Source organism: Egretta garzetta, unplaced genomic scaffold (assembly GCF_000687185.1).
Source record: "Egretta garzetta isolate BGI_Z169 unplaced genomic scaffold, ASM68718v1 scaffold251, whole genome shotgun sequence".
Classification (NCBI taxonomy): Eukaryota; Metazoa; Chordata; class Aves; order Pelecaniformes; family Ardeidae; genus Egretta; species Egretta garzetta.
This window is the reverse complement of record NW_009258952.1, coordinates 7202222-7229360: the sequence shown is the minus strand read 5'-3', so window position 1 is coordinate 7229360 and position 27139 is coordinate 7202222. Positions and strand designations below refer to the sequence as shown.

Below are 27139 nucleotides of genomic sequence, written 5' to 3'. Positions count from 1 at the left end.
TTAACAGAAAATAAAGGAACAAGGAGAGATTTTAGAAGTTATGATAAACCTTGGCAGGTAAATGCAAAAAAGCCTAAAAAGTCAAAGAGCGACCTTGCCGTGTCCAACATTTCTCCACCGTCACCGGAGTCCAAGTCATGTAAGAAAGCTTCACTACATTATTCATTTCTGCATACTTCCAAACCCATAGTATGTTTTTCTGTGGATTTAGGATTAAAATGGAAAGCAAACTATGGGCAGTTGAAATGGCTAGATATATATGTTGGAAGAGCTTGATTCTTGCTTTACTTTCGCTTGAATAGTACCCTAGGTTGTCATCTATAGATAGAATTGAATTCTAGGTAGATAGATAAAAACCCATAAGAATATCTGGGTCTCATGCACAATTTTATGTTCAGATACTAATTACGATTTGATGTTTTAGTCTGTATTGCCATTTGGCATGTGTAAAATCTGTTCTGTTGATGTTGGTCCTAATAACAGATTTTTTTTCACTGGGTCAGGCAATGCAAAACTATGAATATACTGTTCAAGATATGGGGTCAGTGTGAGCAGAACAGGTGTTCTGACCATTGCTGAAGGAATCTAAATGTACACTGAAAGGAAAGGCAGAATAGAAATAGAGTGACTGAAGAGAATATTGTCAATGACCTGTAAAACAGAGGCAGTAAAAATAGAGGCAGCAAGCCTTAATGAAATATAGTGCTTTCTGTGTACTGGATACTGAAGAAATTTAATTTAAGCTTGATTTTTAATGATTTTTTTACACAAATAAATATGTCTACAATATACATGCATATATATGTATAAGTGCGCACACAAAAGTATGTATACAAGATTTGTTCTCCAAAATAAAATCAAAATTTTATTTTCTTCTGTTGACTATTGTAGCTTTCTGAAATTTTTGTAATAGCCACAACTTATTAATAACTAGGAGTGTGATTAGGTGGGTCAGAGGAGAACAGAGATGTATAGTATGTTGCAATAGAAGGCTTGCTCTCTTTTCTAAGAGCAAGACTGGGATGTCTAGACTTCAGTAGAGTCAAAGAAAAATCTCCCAGTGATCTCAGCAGGTCAAAATAGAGCACAGCAATGGGTAAAGTAAATCATGATAGATTTATGCAATAGAGACACTGTGGTTTTGGGTAATTAACAGTCTTGTATGGTTATGAAACCTTTTTGATTGAGAATAAGTAACTGTAACAAGTAAAAAATAACTGTACAGGTAGCTGTGTCCCGTAGCACAGCTTTTCTCAAGACTGTACTGTTCTAGTAACATTTAAGGATTATTTTTTCTGGAAATAGAGCATGTGTTTCTATTTTTTTCTCCATGAAGCATATTCCCTGCTTCAAAAAGACTCAAATTTGATCATCAGTTCCACTGTACTTCTCTATGCACACATGAATTTTTAAGTCAGTCCGAAAGTAGCATGTGGATTTTAACTCACTTTCAAGAGTAAATAGGAATACTCAGAGACGTGGTGATAGTCACTCATAATCTGAGTCTAATCTAACAGTCTTTGCTGGATAACAGCAATTTATGGAGATACACTGTTAGAAACAGCGGCCAAGGGTGTTGTGAGCTGTTCCTGTCATCATAGTGTTTTGTTCTCCTCCCTCCCGGTGCTTGCACTTCAGGCTCTGTGATATGCATCAAGTAACTTCCATGCCATCTCCTAAAGATCTCAAGTTCTCAGTCTATATCCCAGGTGGGGGTGTGACATCATGTCACTCCCTTCATTTGTGTGCCTACTACAAGTTTCATGCAGGTTGTCCCAGGAGGTGGACAAGGAGGAGGCTGGGCACTCTCAACTACCAGGTCACATATCAAGCAAGGAAATAATGTATTCATCCTTAATAAGACTGGACTCAAGAATCTGTCCTTGTGGACTGAAGGACATCTAATAATGCTCTTCAATTGGTAAGGCTTGCTCTCAAGCTACCCAAGTCTCTAAATCTAGCAGCAGAGTTTGTGGGAGTGCAGCTTTACCCACAACATTGCTTAAGGCAATTGGACATACATAAATACATGGCACTATATGAGATTCATTTGGACATTCTGAGAGAAGAGGCTAATGTCATTGCAAGGCCATTCTATCATCACCAAAAGGTTATGGTGATTGTGGGAGGTTCCTGATGACTAAAAAAAGCAAACATTATATTGATTTTGAGGAAGGGCAAGGAGACTTTGAGGACTACAAGCTGATCAGCCTAACCTCACTTTCTGGGAAGGTTATTGAGCAAATTTTTCTGGAAAGTGTTCCTAGACACAAGAAGCAGGAAAATGTGACTGGGGACAGCAAGCATGGATTTATGAAATCATACATGCCTGGCCAGATCAATCTGATTGCCCTGTAAATGAAAGAAAGAGCAGTGGATGTTTAATACCTTGACTTTGGCAAAACCTTTGTCAGTCTCCCATAGCATCCTTATAATTCACTTGGTGAGATACGGACCAGATAAGTGAACAAGATGTGTGGGAAGTTGGCTCAACTGTTGGGTTCAAGGGGTTGTGACTGGCAATGCAAAGTCTGGTTGGAAAGCCTATTACCAGTAGCATGACTAAGGAACTGGTACAGAACAATACCATTTAAAAGTATTCCTTTATGTCCCGGATGATGAGGTAGAATGTTCTCTCAGCAGGTTTGGAGGTGACACCAAATTGTGAGAAGTGGTTGGTGTTCTGCGTAGCAGGGCTGCTATTCAGAGGGACATCAACAGGATTGAGGAATAGGCCGAGAGGAACCTCATGAAATTTAACGCAGGCAAATGCAAAATCCTGCATCTTGGATGGAATAACCCTGAGCAATAGTATAAACTGGGGCCTGGATGGCTGGAAAGTAGCTTTGCAGAAAAAGACCTGGGGTGCTGATGGACAAGAGCTTGAATATGAACCAGCTGTGGCTGTGTGCTCTTGCAATGCTGAAGGTGAGCAACATACTAGGCTGCATTAGTTGGAGTGTACCCAGCAGTGTTTATTTCGCACTATTAAGATGGAATCTGGAGTACATCATGATAGACAGTGGTGTACTGGAGCAAGTCCAGTGGAGGTCCACCAAGATTATGAGAGGGCTAGAGCACATGATGGACAAAGAAAAGCTGAAGGAAATTGGTCTGTTCATCCTGAAGAAATGAAAGCTAATGGGAGATTTCATTGTCACCATCAACTATTACACTGAAAGGTGGTAAAGACAGCCAGATTCTTCTTGAAGGTGTGTAGTGAAAGGACAAGAGGCAACAAAATTATACTGCAAGGATGATCAAACACTGGAACAGGTTGTCCAGAGAGGCTGTGGAATCCTGGGAGATACTCAAAACTCAAATGAGCAATCTGCCCTCAGTGGACCAGTTTTGAGCAGCAGGTTGGACTAGAAGACTTTCAGAGGACCTCTGCAGCCTAATTATTGTTCGATTCCATGTTTTTTTTGTTTATGTCCTTTCCTTTTTTTTTTTGGTCCATACCACTGTTTTAAATCTTGATTCCTCCTATTATTTTTGTTCTACTCACCCCTGCAAATATTTCTCTCTGCAACTTTTTGAAAATACCTTGTGTATTTGAAATACATTTTTTATCACAGGGGCTGGTTTCAGCTATGTGCCTTTTTGCCATATCTTGCTTCTCTTATTTTCTGTCAACAACCAAATTAATACTGTCCTTTTTTTGACTTTTTTTTCTGGTTTTATGCCAGAATTGGTGGGTACTGTATGCCCCTTCCACCACTGAGATCAGCAGAAAGCAGCCATGTTCAGAAGCCATTTATTACTCCAGACATGCACAGCACAGCATATTCCATTTGTTTTGTGCCTTCAGCTTGCACCTCAAAACATTTTTGGGTGTCTTTGTACATTTTTTTTTCTAAAGCCTCTCCAAAGAGGTAGTAAGGACTCATCTGAGAAACAGAATGTTTTGGGCCTGTTGAGACCTAAAGATTTACTCTTAGATTTGTGTTTAAAACAAACTCCCACACCCAACAACCTAAAAAGCCCCCCCAAACTGCCAAAACAAACCCAAAATTTAATGGAGTCCATCAGCTGTAATCTGTTCTGTTGCAGAGCTTTTTGTCTCATGACTATCTTGTTCAAATAATTCAGAACTGAGAATTGTCATTTCATAGGAATCTTTGGAAACATCAGGAGAATTTTAATTAGGAAATATTTTTTTCCTTCAGCAGAGCTGATGTTGACTGCAGTGTGCATGTTATTCCTGCACAGATATCTTCCCTATGCATTCAACTTTTTTACTGGAAAGATTCCTCCAGTCCCTCCTCCTGTCTATTATGATCTCAAGTTGCACCTGAAACAAACACACAAACAAGAAACTCTGGTGTCTAAGAGATCTGACTACTCATTTAGTGTGTGCAAAAACATAATTAAGCAGAAGCTGCTGCTGTTGTCTGCCAAGGAAGAGGCTTGAAGCTAGGGATCCTAGTGTGTATAAATATATTTAATGAAATATTTAGATGATCACATTCTGTACTTGAAGAACAACAACTTTGGAAATTTCTAAATAGGTTATGAAACAGACTTCTTGCTTCCCAGCTAGCTGCTTTTAGGCAAAGTAGGTTGATCTCTTCACCACCTCCATATTAAATCAGATCACAGATCATCCTTTCACTATGCTTCAGTTCACCCTTCTTACCATATCCTGTTTACAATTAGAACGTTGTGTACTTCTAATTGCCCTTGGTCAGTCTAGGCCGTCATTCTGTTAGCCTCTTAATATCCAGGTACTGTGTAAACCAGTTAGGCTGTGTTATCAAAGAACTGTAGTCTGAATGCTACTGCGAGATTTAAATACATAAGTAATTTTATGCTCAATAATAACACATATGTTTGTTCTTTGAGATGTAAAGTGGTCATACAACATATTAAGGAAATGTAAGATTTAATGAGCAACCGGTCTGATTCTGTCTGCAAATCATGTCTTGAAAAGACATGTAGATAAGAACAGTACTGATCTTGTACCATCATCCAGTAGAAAATAGAGGTCTGCTGATTTGTGACAGAATTCATAACACATCTGTGATTTAATCTGATGTGCATTTGTTGAGGGGTGGGGGGTGGGGCATGCCACCAGAAAATCAGAACTACTGGGAAGCATGTCTTTGCAGTATTCTAAGATGAGATGGGGAAATCTCAGCTTCATAAAGGGAAAACCTGAATATTTCTGTACAAATGCTGTGATGCAGATGTAATAAATAGGCTGAATTTAAAGCAAATAATTTCAAGAGAAAGTGTTATATAAATCTCTCAAATAACAGAGATGAGGTTGAGGCAGGTAATGTGATGAGGGATTTAAAATTACTGATATGATGATTTGAAGAATGAGGGAGTATAATAAAGACAGAGGAAGGTCACAGTATTATGAAAGGATTTTACTAAGTGTGTAGTGACATATGCATGGAAATGTTATGTGATAGACTTTATACGTACGGACGAAGATCATGTATTTCAGAAGATCTCAAGGAAGGGTTACATGGTCTTTATACAGTTCTGCATGCTTCACACAAAGCCATCCATTTGAAAATGATGAGTGCTTGTAGATCCTGTAGTTGGGAAGATGCAAGTTTATATTTTAAAAACATTAGTAAGCAAGCAGAAAATGAACCCTTAAAGACACATGCCACATGATATAATGAAGTAGATGTTAGTTTTAGTATCCATTAATTAGTTGGAAGAGTAGGTAAGTAAGAAGAACTATATCTTCTCTAGAAGTAATAAAAATTAAGCCAATTTCATTGTGGAAACAAGTTCTATTGAAACTCAGAAATGTTCTGTAACAGCGTATCTGTTTTGATAATTTACACTGAAGTACAGAATGATTCACTGAAACACAGACTGTAGTACAAAATCATGCAGAGCAAATTTCCACCATGTTTTTGACTGGTTTCCCACCATCCATCTAGTGAGATGTAGTCCAGGCTTCCTGTGTTTGTGGGACATTTCTCTGAAACTAGGGACGAGATCATTGTCTCAAGCAAGTTTCCTTACTTTCCAAGCATAGATTCTAAATACTTTAATTTTCCTGATGTGGGTTGGTCCATATACTCGGCAGTTGCTGATCCTGGAAAATCCACAGCTGTTGAGTAGAACTTGTCTGTTTCAGTCACCTTCTGTCCCATGACAAATTTTATTTCAAAATCATATGATTTCTCAAAAATTCTGTCCGTTGGTATTTTGAGAAATGTGGTTTGTTTCAAATTGACATAATATCAAATTCCATCTTGTTGAAATTTTCTGCAACGTGGAAGGTCATCTTTGTACATGGTTTTACTATATTAAATTATTTCCTGTTTGTATTTTGGTGGTACTGTGAGATTTCTGTGGTGTGGTGAGTTCAGTATAAACATGGAAGGAAAAGTCTGTCAAACTGCTAGTAGGCCAGAGAGAGTAAAGCTGTTGGTGTTGGTACACAAGGGAGAAGATGAGATGACTGAAAAAGCAGGCAGTAAAGGAGCATGTGATCTCAATATAATACAAAGGTGAGCGAAGATACAGACACCTCATTACAGAATTTCTTTTATAGTTTCCTAAATATTTATATCTACAGTTAGTAAAAGTTGAGAAAAAATACTAGATGGAACATTTTTGTTTTCTGTAAATAAGAAAAAGGATGAGAAATACTGAAGTTGTGCTATTTAATTTCATTATTGCTAGAGTCTGTGAATTGAGGCAATTTTTGGTTATACAAAAATTTAGATAACTTCTAATGAACACAGTGGTTTCTAAACCAGGGAATTATAAACTAAATGACTGGCATTTAAAAGTATCAACAAATTGTTATTATAAACTGTCTATCTCAGTAGAGGCTAGTCATACTCTAATACCCTAAGGCCTGTATCTATTCACTAGGAACCACCATTGCTCATTATTTCCATTGTCCTTTTTGTGTCTTTTTTGAACAAAAAGCAGAACTGGACTCTTATGCTCTAACTTGCCCCTCTCTTCCTTTCTCCTTATTGAGGCTTCCTATATCTCTTTCCTCCTACTCTTTATCTCTGTAGGTCCTTTTTAATGTCTCCTTTCTCTTTTGTCTTTGAGAATGTCTGTAATTGCAGCCTAATGTATTAACTTCCCTAACACCCAGGTTTCTGGGTGGGTGTTACACATAAGGATATACTCTGGATTGTCAGGCTCCGTATAGATGCACAGTTTGAGGATGGCTTGGTGTATGTCTACAGGAGATGGAATCACATTCTTTGTGACAGAAGAACTTAAACATACCGTTGTCCCATTTCTTTACCTGGAAAAGATGGCTATTGACTTAACTTCAACTTTCCCTTCTGGAGTTGAACCAAAGTGGAGCAGGTTCTATATTCACATAGAGGGCAGTCAGCAATGAGGCAAATTTCCATAGCAACAGTTATTTAACACATTTTGTAATAGGTACCAGAACTTGAAGTCTGAGCATAATTTCCTCATACCATCATAAAAGCACTCTGAAATTTCAAATGATCATAAGATGCCACTTCTTTTGCATGATCTGTAGGAATCTGCAAGTTTCCTTCTTAGCATGTAATAAAAATGAAGTTTTTGAGCATAAATTAGTTGACAGCTGTCAAAAGCATAAATAAAAATGCCAAAGCTGGCCAGGATCTATTGTAGATTATAGGCTTTGTTTTTGAAGTTATTTTTAAGTGAGTAGTTAGGAACTATTGATAAATGCAACTTGTCCTTTCTGTTGGGAATGTGGGCTCTAGGCATCATCATCTTCACACCAGCATGTGCAGTCCTCAACATGGTAATGCTGTGTTTGGAGACAACCCAACACTTGCATTTGGTGGCAAAGACAGCAGATTGCTTAGTTCAGAACACTGGCAAAAAGAACATCTGCAGTTCCAGGGGCAGCATCATTTTTGTTTTCGTTTCTACAAATTGTTCAAAATGCTCACACTGGTCAATGCAGCTCTGTTCATTGTGGGTCCTACATATCTCAGAAACTCCTTCTCTTCTGCCATTGTAGGTAAAGCTAGCTCAGCAGTTGAGAAACTGTTATTTTAAAATTAAATCAAAGGTTTTGGTAATAAATAATGATTTGGAGACTGTAAGCTCAGGACTGTGCTTCCCGAAGATCAGGTTTGTTTAAGTATTGGAATAAAGATTATAGGCTGTACAGCATGAACAATAGGGATGTATTTTGTTCCACTGTTTTAAGAACTGTATTATCTATACTTTATATTTTTCTAAATGTATGTACATGTTGTTTTAAAAGATTTATCTAAAATATTTCTTTTTTCTTTTTAATAAAATGACTAGCAAAGCCAAAAGTACCAGTTACTCATTTCATTTTAATATTTTTCCTTATTGGCCCCTAGGACACACAATTCTATTTTGATATAAATGAAGTACCTTCGTATGCAATATTTTTATTACATTTTTCTGTTATTGCATTATTTTTATTATTTTTAATTGCTAATATTAATTATTCCTGTTTACTAATTAATTTAGTTGCAAGAATCATCCCAAGTATGCATTTGTTCATAGATGTTTTCATTTTTACTTCACATTGACCAAAGAAAATATTTCCAGCTGTTAAAATAGGAGGATAGTTAAATAATTTCCACTCAAGGTACTTGAGCTTATAAAGTCATTGTGCAGCTTTTTTTCTACTGTAGGAGTCTGAACTACCAAATCTAAACTTCATCTATATATCTGTGTATATTTAGTGCCAAGGTCAATAGAGCATCCTAAATGGGATTGGAGGACAAAACCGGAGAACCATGATTTTGATGAACTAAATCATATTCTTCAAGAGAGCAAAAAACTTGGAAAAGCCCTTGAGAATCTGTCTCGCAGTAAGTTGTTTGATTTTAGTTTTTTAATGTAACCATGGAGCCTGAATTGTAATTTGGAAGTATGTACCAAGAAGGTGGTCTTCTATTCAATGAAGACCAAGTTCATTGACATCAGCAGTTACATTCCTGTTGATGAGGTTAACAGAATGTCTGCAATAATTTACCAGCTCTCCTGCTGACTGAAACTACTTACCCTGCACCTCTTTTTTTGTTACATTACTTTTCTGCCAGTTTAGTGAGCTGAATTAGCTCATATGAGATTGACATGAGAGGCTGGTTTAAGGAAAATGGGAACATGCAATGGTGAGACTGCTCCTTTCGCTGGTAGCAGTTAGATTGGATTAACTTTTGTGAAACCTTAACCTCACTGATGGTGATCAGACTGTCATTTAAAAACAATTAGGTATTTTGTATCCTTGACCCCAATTAAGTCCTTCTGGTTTTCAAAAGCAATTCAAATAAAAGCATCTCAAATAAATATTCAAAAACATGATAGCCAATTATTTCATAACAAACCCCAAGTATTATCCCATAAAAGACATAGTCAAACAGGATCAGTGTTTAAAAATAGCATGCTCATGTGAGGAGTAGCTCTGAGAATTACTGGATATGATGATTTTGTCCATGGCACTTCTTGATTCACTGGAGAAATTGCAGATGGTGAGGTCAGAAATAGAGCTTAATGAAGAATTGGAAGATCTGTTTTGTGGAGAATTTTGAGATTCAGCATTTTTCCAAATTGTGTCAAATACCTAAAACTAGTTTGCCCAAATTCCCTCTGTCCCAAATGTTTTAGGTTGACCATAACAAATATATTCTGAGCAATTTTCATATTTATATTAATTGTAGGAGTATAGTTACAGAGCTCTTTTCAAATTAATTTCTAGCAAATTGGTCTATCTGCCTCTAAGGAGCTAAACCACCTCCAATGAGGGTCTCTGATTTGCAGCCCCACCATTGCCTGATGGTGTTACTGTGATGGGTCCGAGTGTCATTTTCAGGCCTTTCTGCTTTAGAGACTTTTAATCAAGCTTAACACAGATACAGAAACAATTTTTTTTTCAGTTTCAGAAAGGGTTATTTATTTGCTCTCTGGAGATACAAACCAATCAGATGTGAAAGTTCACTAATAAAGGACTAAATCCACTCTTCAGTCCTACATCTTTGCCTTTCCCTGTGAATATTGTGTAGGTTCCACTGAGGTCTGGCTTCCTTATACCTAAAATGTAGCTTGCAGCATTCTGTACCTCTCTTTGCCACAGAGTTTTCTAACTGGAGTGAAAAACACTGCAGCTCTTCTGGGTCATACACTTGGACTGGAGGTGAATGTACCCGGTCAGTGTTGTTGGAGTCAGGTTTTCATAGAGTTATTTCGCAAATGAAACATTCTTCGCTATTTCTTGCAAGTACTTGATGTTTTCTGATGCTTTATCAAGATAATACAGAATTTTAGTCCTATCCCCCAGAGTGCTTTAAATCACTTGCAGCCTGATACTAAGTTCACTTTCATGAATGTGCTCTTTATTTCTTCATCCAGATCATTAACGGAAATATTGTCAGACCTCTTCATGATTCTCTGACAACCATCCCTTGAAAGCTACTCAGTAAGTGTGTTTTTTCCCACCAGATGTTCATCTACCTTGCAGTGATTTCACCTAGAATGTCATTCTCTAATTTGTTTACTGGAGTACCATCTAGGACAGTAAACAAAGTCTTGTTATACCTAAAGTGGTTTACGTCTACTTCCTCCTCTTATCCACTGGGCAAGTTTCCCAGTTGAGAAAGCAATGAGACTGATTTGATACGATTCATTCTTGAGAAATTCATGTCGGTTGGTTCTTATCAACTTTCCTATCCATTAGATGTTGATAAATTGTTTATTTAACAATTTAGTCAAATATTCTTGCTGCTGTCAGATTTAGCCTTGCTGGGTAGTAGTTCCCCACATCTTTCCTTTTTCTTTTCCGAAGAAAGATATGGTATTTGCCCTTTTCTGTCCTCTCCATTTCTGAAAGACAGTTGATAATGGATTAGAGATTTCTTCAGATAGTTAAGTGCTCTAGAGTGAATTGCGCAAGTTTCTGCCAACTTGAATGTATCTAAGTCATCAGAATATCTTTCAGCTTTTGTCATCTGGCTTGCAGTTTTTCCTCTTAAAATCACTAGCGTTAAGCATCTGGCCACAACTAATTTTTTTGTAAAGGCTGAAGCAGTGAAAGTATTGAACACTGGGATTTCTTTGTATCATCTGTTATTTACTTTCCTTCTCTTTGATGTAATAGTTCTGTATTTTACTTTGTCCTCCTTTTCTAGTGTATTTATAGTATCTTTTCTTGTGGCTTTTTTTGTTCTTTGATAGTTGTTGCTCATTTTGCACTTTAGCCTTTTTTGTTGTATCATTTAAACACTTGCATCAGATTAATCCTAAGATGTATGTCCTTGTTTCCAGTTTTTGTACTCCTGATTTTCAGATCATTTCAGGAAATAAATCTGTTCTGTGCTGTGATTTCTTACGTGTTAGGATGATATAAAAATTCAAAATGAAAAAATGTGAAAAGTTTGGAAAAAAAGACAAGGTATAATTTTAAAAATAAATGTGGTTTTACTGTTCTCCCAAAGATAGAATGCAGATTGCACATAGAAAATATCTCAGAAGATTTCAATGAATAGACACGTCTAAAACTTCAAAAGTATAAGACACGTGAAACTCATTTTGTGCTGTACCCAAACAAGCATCCCATGTGGTGAATTTTACAATAGCAATAAGTAGGTCCCGCAGCTACCTTCTCCAGTGTTAATGCTTGCTTTGGGCAGGCTAGTCAGTGCCTTTGATTCTACAAGCACATCTGTAAAGTCTATGAGTGTAATGCTACATTTGATACTAATTTTGTTTCGAAGCAGTATGGGACAGGCACTAGTCTCCTCAGCAAATAGTTGAGCACACAAGTGATCACAATGTACTATCAATAGCTTTTTACAGCACCCTCTCATTTCATTCTTCAGTATTTTAACAGGGAAGAGTGTCACTTAAAACGAGATGTTTGAAGTTAAATGAATTTTCCATCAAGTCCTGGAATTAATTTCCATTTTTAAAGATAAGCTTTGGATCTTTTAGGGAGTTTCCAGGACTTCATTGCCTGCTATGCAGCTGACAGAGCCTGTGAATTAAACTCTAGTTTCTATTGCTTCATTCACTATGCAGTCTAGGTATCTGCTTTGAGATAAACCTGTGCACTTCACACAATATTACAAACTGCCTGAAAGATTTGGAAGGTGAGCCTCAGGCACTTGGATGTCTGGTCTCTCCTATGTTCAGTCCTCCTAGTGAATAAAACTGAACTTCCTTATATTTGGAGCCCTCCTCCCCAGCCCCATCAAAACATTATGTGAGTAATTCTGTGCTGCAGTAGATCTGAGAACCCAAAAGTGACTTCACACTCAATGTTAGAAGTATCTTATGAGTTTTGAGAGACTGGAGGGAGTATTGCCATAATTATGACCTAAGTGCATTGGAGCTTGGTGATTTAAATATACCATTTTCCAGAGGCCTACTCATGTGGGAAACCTGGGCTTCGTTTGCATCTCCAATCAGCTGTGTGTCATTGAAGTGGATTTTGAACTATCAAGTCAAGTATTTAGGGGAGATTTTGGTTTATGAAGGAACATACAGCAGTATACTGCATTTTCCTTGTGCATGTTTTGTTCCCTTTGATTACAAGGTCTCTCATCTTTGTTGCCGACATCCTTCTTCCTCAGCTGATCATAAATAAGAAAAGTTCCATGCTGTTTCAAATGTATGCTTTTGTATTTCCCCTTCTGGGCTGTTTGCCTTTTAAAGAGAGTTAAAGTCTCCTGTATAGCTAAGGAACTTGCTCATAAATATACCTGTCTTTACCCCCCATCTTTTGAGGATGGAAAAATAGATAACAAGAGATGGAAAACAGTGAATTATGAGTGTTTTAAGTGGAGGACTAAATCAGCAAGAGCTTGCTGCAGAGTAGATATTAAGTCTGCCTGCTTTGTGAACAACTTTACATCTTTGATATGAACAGTTAAGGATTAGAGTGCATATTGAAAATGTGTGCATATTTAATGCTTCAATTTACACATGCTAAAATCATTTGATGACACTTGATGCGTTCTACTGTGAGATGTGTAATTATGAAAAAGTACCTAAAGCTTTTCAACAGGGGTAACCAACATTTTGTTAGTAAAGTTTGAATCCTCGTTAAGGCCAGGTGTATACTGCAAATCAGAGGGGAAGAAACAAATTTATCTTGCTTTGAATTCAATAGACATTCTAAGGTCAGAAAATGATAGTAAGTTAACATTGACCAAAGCTATTTGGGAACCAGTCCAAGACAGTTAGTTGAAGGGAATCCTAGAAATAATGGTATCTGGCTCTAACCAAAGGGAAAAAAAAGTGCTTTTTAGTTTCTTAATTTGGAAGGGGAGTAATCAATAAATAAATAATCAGAAAATAAGAAAGCCATCTGCAATCTAGTAGGAAATATTGCTGGAAACAGTGAAGGCTCATAGAATCACAGAATGGTTGAGGTGGGAAGGGACCTCTGGAGGTCATCTGGTCCACAGGCTCTGCAGGGCCACATAGAGCCAGTTGTCCAGGACCATGTCCATGGCTTTTGAGTATCTCCAAGAATGAAAGATCTCTGAGTCCCTCCAGAGTATCTCAAACAGTTATTTCTTATAACGTTAGTTGATGATGGTTTTGCATAGCTTAAGACAAGCATGATCTTACCCCTTTAAGAAAAACATTAAATAGTGAAACGTAAAAGCCTGTGTTCTGTTTATCTTTTACAGGCAAGAAGATAAGCCACAAGAGTAAAATTCTCATAACAATAAGGGTAGAACTAGTTCAAAAAATGATCAGAATATGTTAACAAACCACTAAAATCATGTCCTCAGTTTTGTGGATGAACCTGCGAGTATGTGGGATGTGAGAAGTTTAACATATACATCATGAACTACTTCAGTGTATTTAGAAGTCTCTGAAACACATTAGAATGGGGTTTTGTTTAGAAGTATCTACAGGAAACTATTAATTATTTACGTTTCAGAAGATGTACTTGAATGGAATGCCGCTAACATTTATCAGAGACCTCTGAATTTTCCCATTGAAACCAGACATTTCTGATGATGATGATGTAACTGCAAATGCACACCTGCATGACATATACCTAGACTGTTATCAATCACCTCATGAGGGTCATTGTTTTAAGACATAATACTTTAGTATTTTTTTTAAGTCATGCACAGTTGTTAATCTGAAATGGACTTTAGTCTGTAAAAATGACTTATACACGATCAGTTGAGCATCTAGCCCTAAATGTGTTCTGCTAATTGAACCACAAAACTAGTCATCAGTATTCTGTAGAGGATTTTTCCTTTCTTCTGTTCAGGCTGAACTTTAAAATCGTGTTATTCTTGTGTGAGATCAATGTTTGTGATTTATTTTGAGATCGACATTTTTAGATAAGCTCAATCAAACCTTTAAGGAAGATAATTTTATCTCAGTACTGCAGCTGTTATCCGATACTGCCTTTGCTCATAGAATCCATTTGCTTTTAGTGTGATGTATGAGTAATAATACAAAATAATGATACTTTCTGAGATTCAAACAGCAAGAATGTGAACATAATTATTGCTATTCAATTATAAAGTGGGGCTTGTATGGCCAGAAGATCACTGTTACTTCAGTTTATAAGTATCTTTTTTTTTTTACAGATGTTAAATTTTTAATTACCTTTGTGGAGGTATTTACCATTCTGATCTAGCCTACTCTAAGTTCCAGGAGTAGAGTATCTTTTTGAGTTACAGTGTCCTTTTCTGGAACAGTATTTGGCTTGCTAAAAGTTTCCATAATGCTATTGCAAAACTCGGGTTTGCCTGTCATCTTAGATATGGTACTTTTTACTTCTTAGAAGGGGGTTGGCATTCGGGGGGTAGTAGAAGGGTGAGTTATGACTCTGTCCTTGGCTACTGTCCATTCTGAGCTACCCACCTTAACCAACCTACTGCAGTGTACACCTTTCCCTAAAATCAGGAGTTCTGAAAGATTCTGCAGTGTTGATTATTCTCTTTCGAGATGACCTTGGCCTAGGAGAGTTTCTGGGACATACTATTTTGTGGGTACTTTGCATTTTGTTTCTCTCTGCCTAATTCTTTACTCACCAAACCTTATCCAGAAATCTGTATTCTCCATTGGAGCCACTCAGAAATTTGGATATAGAAATACTGCAAGTCTAAAGCACAGATTCATTTGCTGGGGATTAATTATTTTTATTTTTTTAAAGCCACCATGGAGAGGAGAGGTTAAATCCATGTTTCCTAGATAGTGACTATACGGATGTATAATGTGCTGGTATGTTAATGTGTGGTGCCTTGTAGATGATGCTGGTTCCCTTGTTCTTATATGGCTAGATGCTGGGAGGAATGTTATCCTAATTTAGGATGGATACCACTACAGAAATTTGATATATAATTGTTCAATAATGTAAAGACATGTGCCCCTCATTGGCAAGAACTCTGAGGTTTCAATTTAATATGCCTTCACAGAAAATCTCCTGAGTTACTACTGGAGAAAATATGTCTAATTTTGAAAGTTGTAACATGACGTGATGTAAGTAAAGGAAATAATATAAGAATGTCTATTATGACAGTCAATGACAAATCTATTGTGAAGTTCCTATATAGAGATGACTGAGCTGGTTTGGTTCTTGTGTGAGTATTTTCTGTGGGAAATGCTTTGTTTGGTGCAACCAGAGCAACCATTTAATGTCCTTTATAATCCAAGGATGGTGTGAAATAAATAATTTCAATTTACCTTGTGTTTAATACATGGTGCAGACAGGCACAGGGGCTAGAATTTACTATGCTGCTGGCTGCAGTACAGGGCGAGGTTTTCCCATGGGAAATGCAAGTACATCTGAGATGGCCCCCGATTTACAATGGATAGGAGAATGCATTGGGACAGTTAACTGCTGGGCAGTTGATACATGATACAGTATTCCTGTGTTCATGCTCAAAGCTGCTGTGTTAATAATGGTAGAATAATAATGCTGTTTCTGTCCTGGAGTTTGTTACAGAACCTGTGATACACGATGAGGTTGACAGTCCAGCCATCCACAAGTTCCCTTGCCTAGACCAATCTTGAGAATGAATTTTGTCAAGTTAGTAAGAGTTGCATTGGGGTTGTCTTAGTATCTCAGAACCTGTATGTCAAATCCAGAAGGCTTTGTTTGACGGTTAGGAAAACTGGCTATTGGAAGCACTGTGGCCATCTTCTGGATGTTTAGGAAAATGCATAAGCTATTTGCTGCCATTGAGCTGAATAATGGTAGTCTGGCATGCATTAAAGTAGTAGCATTTTACTTTTGTATGACTTTACTTTCTTATGACACATTAGACTTGTCAGATGTATGTTGTACATTTAGAATCATATAAGTCTTAAAAAAATCTCAACTAATTTTTATGTTGTGTTATTTCTTCCTATAATTATTTAAGGACCACAAATAGAAGCAAAAATTGTAGATGTCTCTGAAGTTTTATTCTTATCAGAACACCTGTTCTGTAATTTCAGGTGTGTGTTTTTAAGCAAGTTTTTAAGCTACTGTAAAACTCATCAGGAATAATGCAGCAGGCAGGGATTTTATGACTTGCCATTTCAAAAAGACCTGAAGTCACTTGATGCCTATGGTCTTGAAAATTAATTTTATGCTATTGAATTGAGAGCATGGAAGTCTAAAAATCACTCTTCAAAGAGGAATACTACTACTGTGTGGAGAGGCCTTAGGTACTAGATTAATTCTATTTGTTGCAGGAGAGGAGCAACAAATAAAACTCTTCTGCCAAGAACTGCATATGAAAGAGCGAAGCATTTTTAAGACTCATGGAATTGTTATTAACACTGTTCATTTTTCTTTTGAAAGAAAGATAATTTCTTGGTAAGCTAGAAATTAAGCAGAATGTCCTAAGCAGAAAGTCTTTTCTTTACTGTGGAAGATACCCACTGTAGACTCAAAGGGGATTTTATTTCATTAGAACATGGTGCAGATACATTTTGGGAGGTGGCTTTTTCGTCAAAGAAAATGTTATAATGCTGTAATGATCATCATCTTTATTTCTCCGTTCTTACCATTGTGCTGCTGCAGATTGCCAGAAGGATAGAAGATTTGGAACAGAAATCTAAGATAACCTTGTAAAGAATGGTTTTGAATGGGCAATTTAATATGGTAATTAAAAGAAAAAAAAAAGCATGACAAACAACTGTTGTAATATTTTATGTGTAAAAGAGTCATAACCTACATGGCTAATACAGTAAGATAAGCTTTTGGGCAATCTAATGCAGGCATGATAATAGTAATTAAAGTGTAATAAGTATTAATAAGTTGCCTTGTTATTACATTGTCTGGTAGTCATGTTTAATTTAGTCCTACTGTGCCAGACCTTTCTTGCAATCAGAGAGTACCTTATTCTTCCAGTTCTCTTCAAAAACCAAGCTATTGACAGGATGAAAGTGTTCCAGTTGAGAGAGGCTGTGCTAGCATGAGCAGCCCCACTCCAGATTTGTTGCTGATCAGAGATGGCAGTAGCTGTGGCTGTGGAGCATTTCTGAAGGACTGTGAAAGCATATTCAGACCAATTACTTTATTGTTCCAGCACCCTCAAAGCACAGAGGGTCGTTACACTGAAAAGTAGAAACAAGTGCCCTGAATCTGTCTGTGTAATTCACCAGACAGCTGAGTGGGCTGGGTACTTGTGATGCTTGATCAAAATTCAGCACCCTTAATTACTTGTAAAACGGAGGATTTTTAAAGACATAAAATTGGCAGTTAGGTACCTAATTCTCACTGTAAACCTTGTCTGTGAGCCTCAGCTGATGGTGGCAAGCAAACCTGTCACCCCATTATTCTGAACACTGCACTTTCTCATTGCAGAAAGTAAGAATGGTAGGGCTATTGTACAGTTGCCAAACATAGTATGATATAAAACTATAGCAAATGTCTGTGAGAAACAGCTGCCGTGAGAAAAGGGGAAAAGCCGTACTCCTTTATTTCTGGAGGATTTGCCTTTGACGTCAGAAGACCTTCCCCGACAAAGGGAGAACTTTTTCAACAGTCCCCTTCTTATCCACTTCTCAGTGACTTGAGGCAGAGCAGAGATGAAGCAGCCCTAAAACTTCTGTTCTCTACCTTCACCATCATGCAGAGTCAGGCTTTAAATGCTATAAGCTGAGGGAAGTCAGAAACAGTTGTTCCTAATAATTTATGTTCTAACAAAGCCATTGGATTCAAGCTTGAACAAACTAGGTGCGTCAGTTTTTCTGGTATTAGAGCTTTTTGGTGATTAGGATTAAGTTGTGATGAAAAAAGGCTACAGTTTGAGGAAGTGACTAAATTGTTGTGTAGAAAGTTTTTAGTGTATGGACATTTTGGCTGCACTTATGGATGTTTTGCCTAAATGTGAAACACAGCTCTTTCCATTTAAAGTAGTTTCATGGAACGGGCTGTCCCTTTGGCTTTAGTACTCTGTGATTTTTACAGTCACATTTTCCTATTTAGAATATATAAAAAATAAAATTTATTTTTTCCTCTTTTAAGTTATATGAAAGCCACAGAGAAAAAAAAATGAAAATAACTATACAAGATACAGAGAACACAACCAATTATTTGCTGTCAAATATACAAAGTAAGTTAAAAGAGGGTTTTCTTTTTGAAGAACGCTGATCTCTGGATATTAGAATTACATGAGCTGGAGATAGCAACCATTGTTACCATTACTTTGTAGAAATTGAAGTTTTTTTAAATTGCCCATGTATTACTTGAAAATAAAGTAACTGACAGTAACCTATTTAACTACCAGAAAGTTGGGAGTGTGCTAAGGGTTAAGAGAATAACAGAAATTCTAAATACTCCTGTATGATAATTATGACTATCTATAGTTTCATTTTCAGGATTCTGGATTAAGGTGGTTTAATTTATTTTTTTTTTTAATGTTATGGTAATATATGCAATGGGTTTCATTTTTTGAGGAACTATGTGAAAACTGGAGTCCATATTATTCCACCTGAGATCTGCACCCAAAAAAATCACCTCACTGTTGTGATTTTCTGTCTACTGCACAGAGGGTGCAAGTCCTCCTTCCTCTCAACTTCAGCCATGATATTTTGTCAGTTTGGAAACTGCAAAAGAAAATCAATAAGAGTGGGCACACACTAAGTGTGTGGTGCAGTAGTGTCTTGGAAGAGAATGAGAACCTTTTTTACACCCACCTTTTTGTGGGCTAATTAATCCCGGCCTCTGCTAATGGAGTTGTATTACCAGTAACTAATGGAGTTTTGGCATATTTCTTATACGTTGATCAGGTCTTAAAATTATAATTGCACTTCTCATAGCACTTCACTGTTTTTAAAACAAAAATTGATATAAGGAAGTAATCTAAACTGAGAATTAGCCATATATAGTTAATAATTAAAAGCACAGTAAAAAACCCAAAGAATTCATGTAGTTATGCTATACCAGAAAGTAAGAAATAAAAATGTCATGGAAATAAGCTTATACTACTGCAATCTTTAGTGTGATTTTAGAAAGATTACTTTCCCCTCAGCTGATACTACATATTTTGCAATATCATCTCTTGCATTCTTTGGAAGAAGTTGTCTTGATAATATGATATGAATTAGAAAACATCTTTCAAGTATGTGTTCTTCCTGTGCAGGGGTACTTTTCACTTTATTTTCACCACCAGGAGATGCTTTTCTTTGGTTTTTGAATTGAAATTCTAACCTGGAAATGTTTCTTGTTAAAACTCATAGGAACCAGGGAAATGCTTTGCTTTCAATATATCAGAATTTTCAACGTGATAGCATGAAATGTATGATTACTTGATCATTCCATGTGATATGACTGAGGCGTGTAGTTGTGTTAAAAATTCTGAGACCAGTTGTGCATATTTAATGTGCTACAGATAGTCATAATTAAGATGACATGATGGAAGCAAGCATAGGAAAGCCTCGGCAGGCATCAGCAGAAGGGACAAGAACAAATAAACAAGTTCTTGTTTAGAGGGTTTAGAAAAAGTGTTTTGCATTATATTGTGAAATTTTACTTTGATATTTTCCTCTCTTTAAATTCCATCTGTTTTCATAGAATCATTTCTACATTGAACCATGGAGAAAGAGAGAAGAGTCATGTCCATGTTGCCCTGTAATTGCAGCATGATGTTATGCATGCTGGTCAGGGTGAGATTTGCATAATAATGTGTCTATATGTAAATATTATGTTGCTGGTTTAATTTTAGAAAGCCGCTAGAAGTATACTTAAGCTCGTTGTCACTTTACTGGCACATCTGCTGTTTCCATTTCCATAGTTTTGGAAACTCATTTTTATAATATTGCAGTTGAGGAAAGTTAAGAGTATATTGTTTCCAGGCAATTTCACTAATGTGATAGTGAATGATATATAGTGATGATAGTATGATACGTTGTATGGTACGGTACTGTGCAGAGAACAGTATATAAACTTTTCAGATTAAACCTTACTTTTATTTACTGTAGTAAAAGACAGTTATAGAAAGAATGTTTCTAAATCTTTTTCTTTTTTAAATCTTTTTTGTTTTCAGGCATTGCTATTTCTGACGAACTTGATAAGGTAAGATTTACTGTATGCCTAATGAACAGTACAGAAAGACAGATGATTGTGATAATTTTAGGCAATGAGAGCTGCATCTCCCTGTCCTGGCATATACACTTCAATTCTGTTGGGTTCAGATGACATTTGGGTATGAAAAGCTATATGGGTAAGTACAGTATATGTTAATACATTAAGAGCTTGATCCAGGATGGGCTGTCAACTATGGTAAAAAATTTCACTGAGTTTAAGAGACTCTTAATGAGGCCATGAAAACGCTTTTGATCTTGATACCATCTTTGCTTAATATAGTCTGTTGCGTTACTTTGTGTACTTCCAGAAACATTTAGCTTAAATACCTTTTATTCATGAAGTCATGAATTCTGTGTTCTCAGATATGATTTGTGAGAATATTTAGGAATAATTTTGCTTCCTCGATTTGATCAGGAATGCACAGGGCATAAAGATCAGTCTTTACTTCCTTGCCGAATGCAAAAAAAAATTATCATCTCTTCTGTTTTGACCCCTTTGATATATTACACAGTTAACATGAATTTTAGTTTTAGCTGTAATGAACTCTATGCTAAAAGAGTAATCAAGCTAATTTTTCAGAGTTCTAAAGGAAACAGAACACCTTTCTCTTCCCTCATCTCACCAGTGAAGGAACAGAGTGCCAAGAATCTTGGGTTGTGTTCTTGGTGTCAGAAACCATTACTATCAGGGAAATTGGATCAAAAGTTATAGAAGACACAGGAATAATGCGTAATACGGGAGACAGTTTTTAAAATATCTTTCCTTTCTCCTGGTAAAATGAGGGCATGAACCTTTCTGACACAAGTGCATATACAATAGCTCCACTGGGTTCTCCAGGAAAGGCCAGTTAGACAAGATTGATCACTGTTAACATGCAGTCATGTGCATACAGGGCTGCCATTTCAAAACCATGGCATTCACTTACCATTTTGCCCTTGATCTTGCTTTATTTCGTTGTTCATATTAAGAGTATAACAGTATCTAAGTCTTTCTTTCTACTATTTCCTTCGCTGTGCTTAGAAGTGATGAGAAATATGATTAGAAAGTCCTTCCGTTAGAACCCTTACCTTTAAGAATATTTATGAAGAACTCCATTTCGTTTTGATTGTTGAAAAAAACCTATAAAATACTGTTTGTGGGAGGAAAAAGACATTTTGGGCTAGAGCCTGTTATCACACACTTTCTACATATATATTTTTAGGAGATACTTCTGTGTTAGTTTTTTAAAATGCTGATAGATTATTGTTCAAAAGCATTCATGTTTTTTAAATTTAATTATTCAGTGTGAAAATTGACATGGGGAGCATCATTGGTGAATTTCCTCCGGATCCAGTCTGAGTTAATTTTCTTTGTGTTACCATAAACTTTATTGTTTGTGATTTAAAATTGGAAGGTCGTACTTGGGTTTTTTTTTTATTTAAAACTTGACAGTATGTTATGTACATTCAACAGCACACATTACTTGGCACCTTTACAATACTACATCTGCTTTAATATCTGTTTCTGATGAGGACAGGTAAATGGAATGTACTTGAAATCAAAAGTTACTTGGAAAATAAATAAAAAAACTAACAATAAAGCTCTTAACATCCTTGCTTTGTGCAGCATTACTCAACAGGCTTCCAAGACAGATTTACAGAAGCAGTGCAATTTTTCATCTCCATGGGCTTTAGTGAACTTAATTTCTCTTTCTTGTTTTGCCCCGTGAGGGTTTTTAATGGACATAAAGACTAGTTCTGTGTTAAGAAACTAGGCATATCCAGGACCGTTCTGTGGAATCCCGCCTCTTAGGAATGATCCCTTACACGAGCTAATTCCCGAAATGTTCTGGTGACATATTTCTAAGTGTATTATTTGGCTTGGGTCAAAAGCAACCAAAGACTACCTGATAATGGTTTAACATTAGACAGAATTTGGTTCCATTTCACCTGAGCATGTTCCCAGGTGATGTTTATTTTTCAGGTATAAATGTAGTTAAGTTCATTGTAATTCCTTTCCCAGAATATATGCTGATACTACAGCTTCCTTATCTAGGCTGTGGCACCACTTAATCATTTTTCAAACTGCATTCATATGCGGTTTGGATTAGCCATTTAACCCTTCAAGTACATGCCACGGGTCTAGGACAGCATGCCCAAACTTGGCGTTGGATTCTGTTACAACATTGGCATTAAACAGATGTCATGAGAGATGTAAAACACAATGATAAGTTCTTCTATATGCTCTTCCTTGCTTTTTTTTCCTGATGATCAGGAACATTCTTGGGGATTAGGACAGAGCCCATAATCCTGCTGTTTTATCTGTGGTTTACATTATGAACTCAGAGAAATCAGAGAATGCATGTGTGTGTTTATTTTTATTTCTCTTTATTTTGTAAGTATTTTTTTAAAATTATTTCTTTCTGGCTGCAGTAACCTCTAGCTGCCTTTGTCAGGGGAGTACTTGATCAGTATTGTTGGTTGATGTAACTCCTCCTCCAAGTAATCCAGTTAATTAGTTAGTTGCTTAGTTACTTGAGCATTTGGATTTGGAAAACCAGTTTTCTCTGAATTACAATCACTTTTGTGGAAGGGTGTTTCATTTAAAAGAATTCCTGTCAAATATCTGCTATTATTAGCTTTGTTGCCAGTACTTAGGGCTTCGGTCCAAGACAGAGGTAGAGAAAATACAGGCAGACAAGGTCAGTCAAAATGGAAGCTTTTGGTTTGACACATTCTCATAAAATTTCAGAGTCCACTGATATAACTGAAAAGAAAATAATTACTAAGATTACTGCAATTAAAGCAGATTTATGGTATAGATTCCCTCCTTTTTCATCTCCTTTACTTGAGACTTGCAGAGTTTGGTGTTCAGTATCTCTTGATGATTCAGACCGTGTCTCTAGGCCATGGAAGCTATGTAAAATCAGCAACTGGCACTGCTTGTGCAAGGAAAGAAAATGAGAAGGAATGCCTTGTGACTCACAGATTTTAAGGCTAAAGTGCAGAGTTAATATAATACAAACTTCTGAATTGACTCACCCTCCTTACCACTGCACAGAAACTAGGCATGAAAGTGTGCACTTTCTAAAGCTTCTCAATGCGAAGAATTTTATGTACACAGACAAAGAGGTGGAGCAAGGATGTTAGCCGTTCAGTGAAATTCACAGAATTATAGTTTGGTTAAAAAATCATAAAGGGAAAACCACTGAATTCACTGTGAGTTTCAGGGTTTTTCCTAAGTCTGTTAGGACACTTCTCTGGGAAGTGGAAGTTTAAATTCACACAGAATTATAGACTAGCCATAGCATTGAAGCTCCGGTGTCCTACGTGAATGCTCTGACCAATGGGCTACTGACGATGCACCTCTGCTAGAATTTGCTCCTGCTGGAAGCCACTACTTGTGTTTATGTCACAAAATAAACTGTAATATATGTTGCACTGTAGCGTGTCTGCATTGTAAGATACATTGAGGCAAAATGTAGCCAGGATGCTACAATGCAGAAATAGGTTTAAAATGGGTCTTTATGACTGTACCCTGCAATATTTCTGAACCAGACCATGCAAAATAAGGAGTCATACCTTTTACCTCTTGCCACAGTTGAAGACCAACTAAAATAACGTCATTCTAAAGCAATTTGAATTGAGGCAGGGGAAGGTTTATTCATCTTCTGGCTTTTGAAAGAAGACAGCGGTTTTTTGTTGGTTTTGGTTTTTGTTTTTTTTTTTTTTTTTACTACAAATACTAGGACTAGAAATATGTTATTTTTAAATAGATGAGATTTTCACATAATCGAAATATTCCATGGATTGGTGCTTTACTTAAGCTTCAGGTAGTGGAGCTCTCACAGATAATGTGAGACCTGTCATAACGTTGTGAATTTGTCCAGAATTCTCAACAATGTCTCTCAGTCAGTTTAAACATTAATAAAGGGAGACAGCTAAGTGTTAAAGATCGAGAATCAGACTCAAGTGAAGATGATGTAATAATACTTAAAAGATTTTGACCTGCAAGGTTAATATTAAAACATTTTTTCTGTGCCATGTATAGGGTATGCTTTTCTTCTTACATGTAGTATTATTACAGTGAACACAGGTTATAATTAATAAAATAGAGGAAACAACTACTCTAGGTCATAAAAATAAACAAATTTCTGCTCACCCAAAAGTATTTCTCACTTTGGAGGTTCCCTTGAAATCCATATCAGAAATTAGAAATACTGAGCTTTTAAAACTATGCTTAAATAAATGGATACACAGATGATGTTGTACTCCCTTGTAGGGGTTGCATACTGCAACCCATCCTCCAGTCTTTCCCTTCTTCTCCTGGTCTCCCCATAAAGAAAGCTCAAGTGTGTCAAGTTGAGAGCCACCTATGCGTATAAAAAGTGGATGACACCTGGACTATACCATAAAATAATCCTTTAGGTTCATTTAGTGCAGATGTAAATACCTATGTGTCCTGAAAATATTTCTATGTACACTAATGTCAATCTGTTCTGTTACTTACAAGGGAATATAAATTGGAAATCAGTTAAGATTCTAAGGTTTATATACATAAAAAAAAAAAAAAAAGCCCTATAAAAACTTGTTTGAGAACAGAATACTTCATCTGAATTTATTGAAGCTTTTGAAATAAAGTGCCAAATAAATGTCCTGGTGTGTTCAGTAGAGCTCTCTCTGATTCTCCATTTTCACTGTGGGTGCTTATAGGATTGAAAGGAGGAAAATAAATTAGGTCACTGAAACTGTGGTGTACTAATCTAACAAGATTCAAAAAGGAAGGCAAGGTGATGAAGTGAGGCAAAGCATGACTATATAATGTAAATTACATTTCTATTAACTAGACTATGAAAGTGCTACTTTAATCCCTAAAATGTCTAGAAAAGAAATCAGCACAGCAAGGGTAGACCCAGCATTCATAGTTTATTTATTTATATGCTGATGGTGCAGTGTACAGTGTCAGGAAGAAGTTGTGGTACTGCAAAAAGGATAAATTTTTAGGTGCTGTTCATTTTCACTTAAGGGACTGAAAGCTTCTAGCAAGATTGGCACTGCAAGTTGTTGCAAGTTTAACTAGCTACAGCAACGTTTTTTTATTCATTATTAGAAAATGCCCTAGGGAGAAAGGGAGGGGAGAAAATGGCTCAAGTAGCAGGAATAAACATCAGAAGGGGTTAAACTGCTGTAGGCACTTTGTGTAATGAAGGCATAGTAGGCAGTAGAATAATCTTTTTTCCTAGCTCGTAGGCATATGATGGTAGTTACACCTGTGACAGGCTATGCCTGTCAAGTGACCAGGGCCACTGTCATCTAGCCTACATTACCTGGTTATGACACAGTGCCAGACAGATGCACAAAAAGTGTATTTGTACATACATAAAAGTTATTCTACATACATTAGTTATTCTAAAACTTCTGAAGCCATGGTCTTTTCCTCAGCTTTCTCTCTTCTGTATTGGCTGCATTCCATTGTCAGTGGTCCTACTTTAAACTAAAGGACTGGGGGGGTGGCGTGCGCAGTCAGGTCGCAATCGCATCCAATGGTGGAACAAGTGTGTCCGTTCAGAGCAGCGATAAATGTGCTGTAGCTGCCTCCCAACTTAAGAACCAAAAGACCAACTCCCCTAAAGGTGGGCTTGGCTGTGGCAGATCCTCTTTCATCCCTCCAGAGAAACGTAGGTGCTCAATTGCCTCTCTGACATGCCTTTACACCAATGCGCACAGCATGGGGAACAAGCAGGAAGAGCTAAAGTTCTGTATGTGGTTGTGGGGCCACGATCTTTTCGCGATTACAGAGACATGGTGGGACGACATGCATGACTGGAACGCTTCCATCGATGGCTATGTGCTTTTCAGGAAAGACAGGCCTACGAGGCGAGGCGGTGGAGTTGCTCTTTATGTAAAGGAGCAACTGGAACGTATAGAACTCTACCCAGGAGTGGATGAAGAACATGTTGAAAGCTTGTGGGTAAGAATTAAGGGGCAGGCCAGCATGGGTGACACTGTGGTGGGTGTTTACTGTAGACCACCCAACCAGGACGAGGAAGTAGACAAGGCCTTCTATAGACAGCTAAAAGTAGCCTCACAGTTGCAGGCCCTGGTTCTCATGGGAGACTTCAACTATCCTGATATCAACTGGAAGGACCACACGGCAAGGTGCACACAGTCCAGGAGGTTCCTGCAGAACATCAACTATAACTTTTTGACCCAGGTGGTGGAGGAGCCAACAAGAAGGGGAGCGCTACTGGACCTTGTGCTGGCAAATAAAGAAGAACTGGTTGAGGATGTGAAGGTAGGGGGCAGGCTTGGCTGCAGTGACCACGAGATGGTGGAGTTCCGGATTCTGAGAGGGGGAAGCAGAACAACAAGTAGGACTGCCACACTGGACTTCAGGAGAGCTAACTTTGGCCTCTTCAGGGACCTATTGGAAGAATTCCATGGACTAAGGCTCTTGAAGGTAGGGGAGTCCAAGAGAGGTGGCTGCTATTTAAACAGCTCTTCCTCTGTGCTCAGGATCAGTGCATTCCTGTGAGTAGGAAATCAAGTAAATGATGTAAGAGGCCTGCATGGGTGAACAAGGAGCTCCTAATGAAACTCAAAGAAAAGAATAAGCTCCATGGAATGTGGAAAGAGGGTCAGGCCACTTGGGAGGCATACAGGAATGCTGCCAGAGCATGTAGGG

The 27139-nt window shown here is 37.2% G+C and overlaps 1 protein-coding gene across 1 annotated transcript in view; it reads left to right on the top strand.

The window, feature by feature from the left end:
- The window catches only part of CUNH8orf34 (chromosome unknown C8orf34 homolog), a 179676-nt gene that overhangs the window by 49597 nt on the left and 102940 nt on the right, over positions 1 to 27139 (top strand). The window contains exons 3-5 of the mRNA XM_009634463.1: positions 8 to 139; positions 8667 to 8795; positions 20436 to 20464. Of these exons, the coding sequence (XP_009632758.1) occupies positions 8 to 139; positions 8667 to 8795; positions 20436 to 20464 (290 nt within the window). The remainder of the gene's footprint in view (positions 1 to 7; positions 140 to 8666; positions 8796 to 20435; positions 20465 to 27139) is intronic.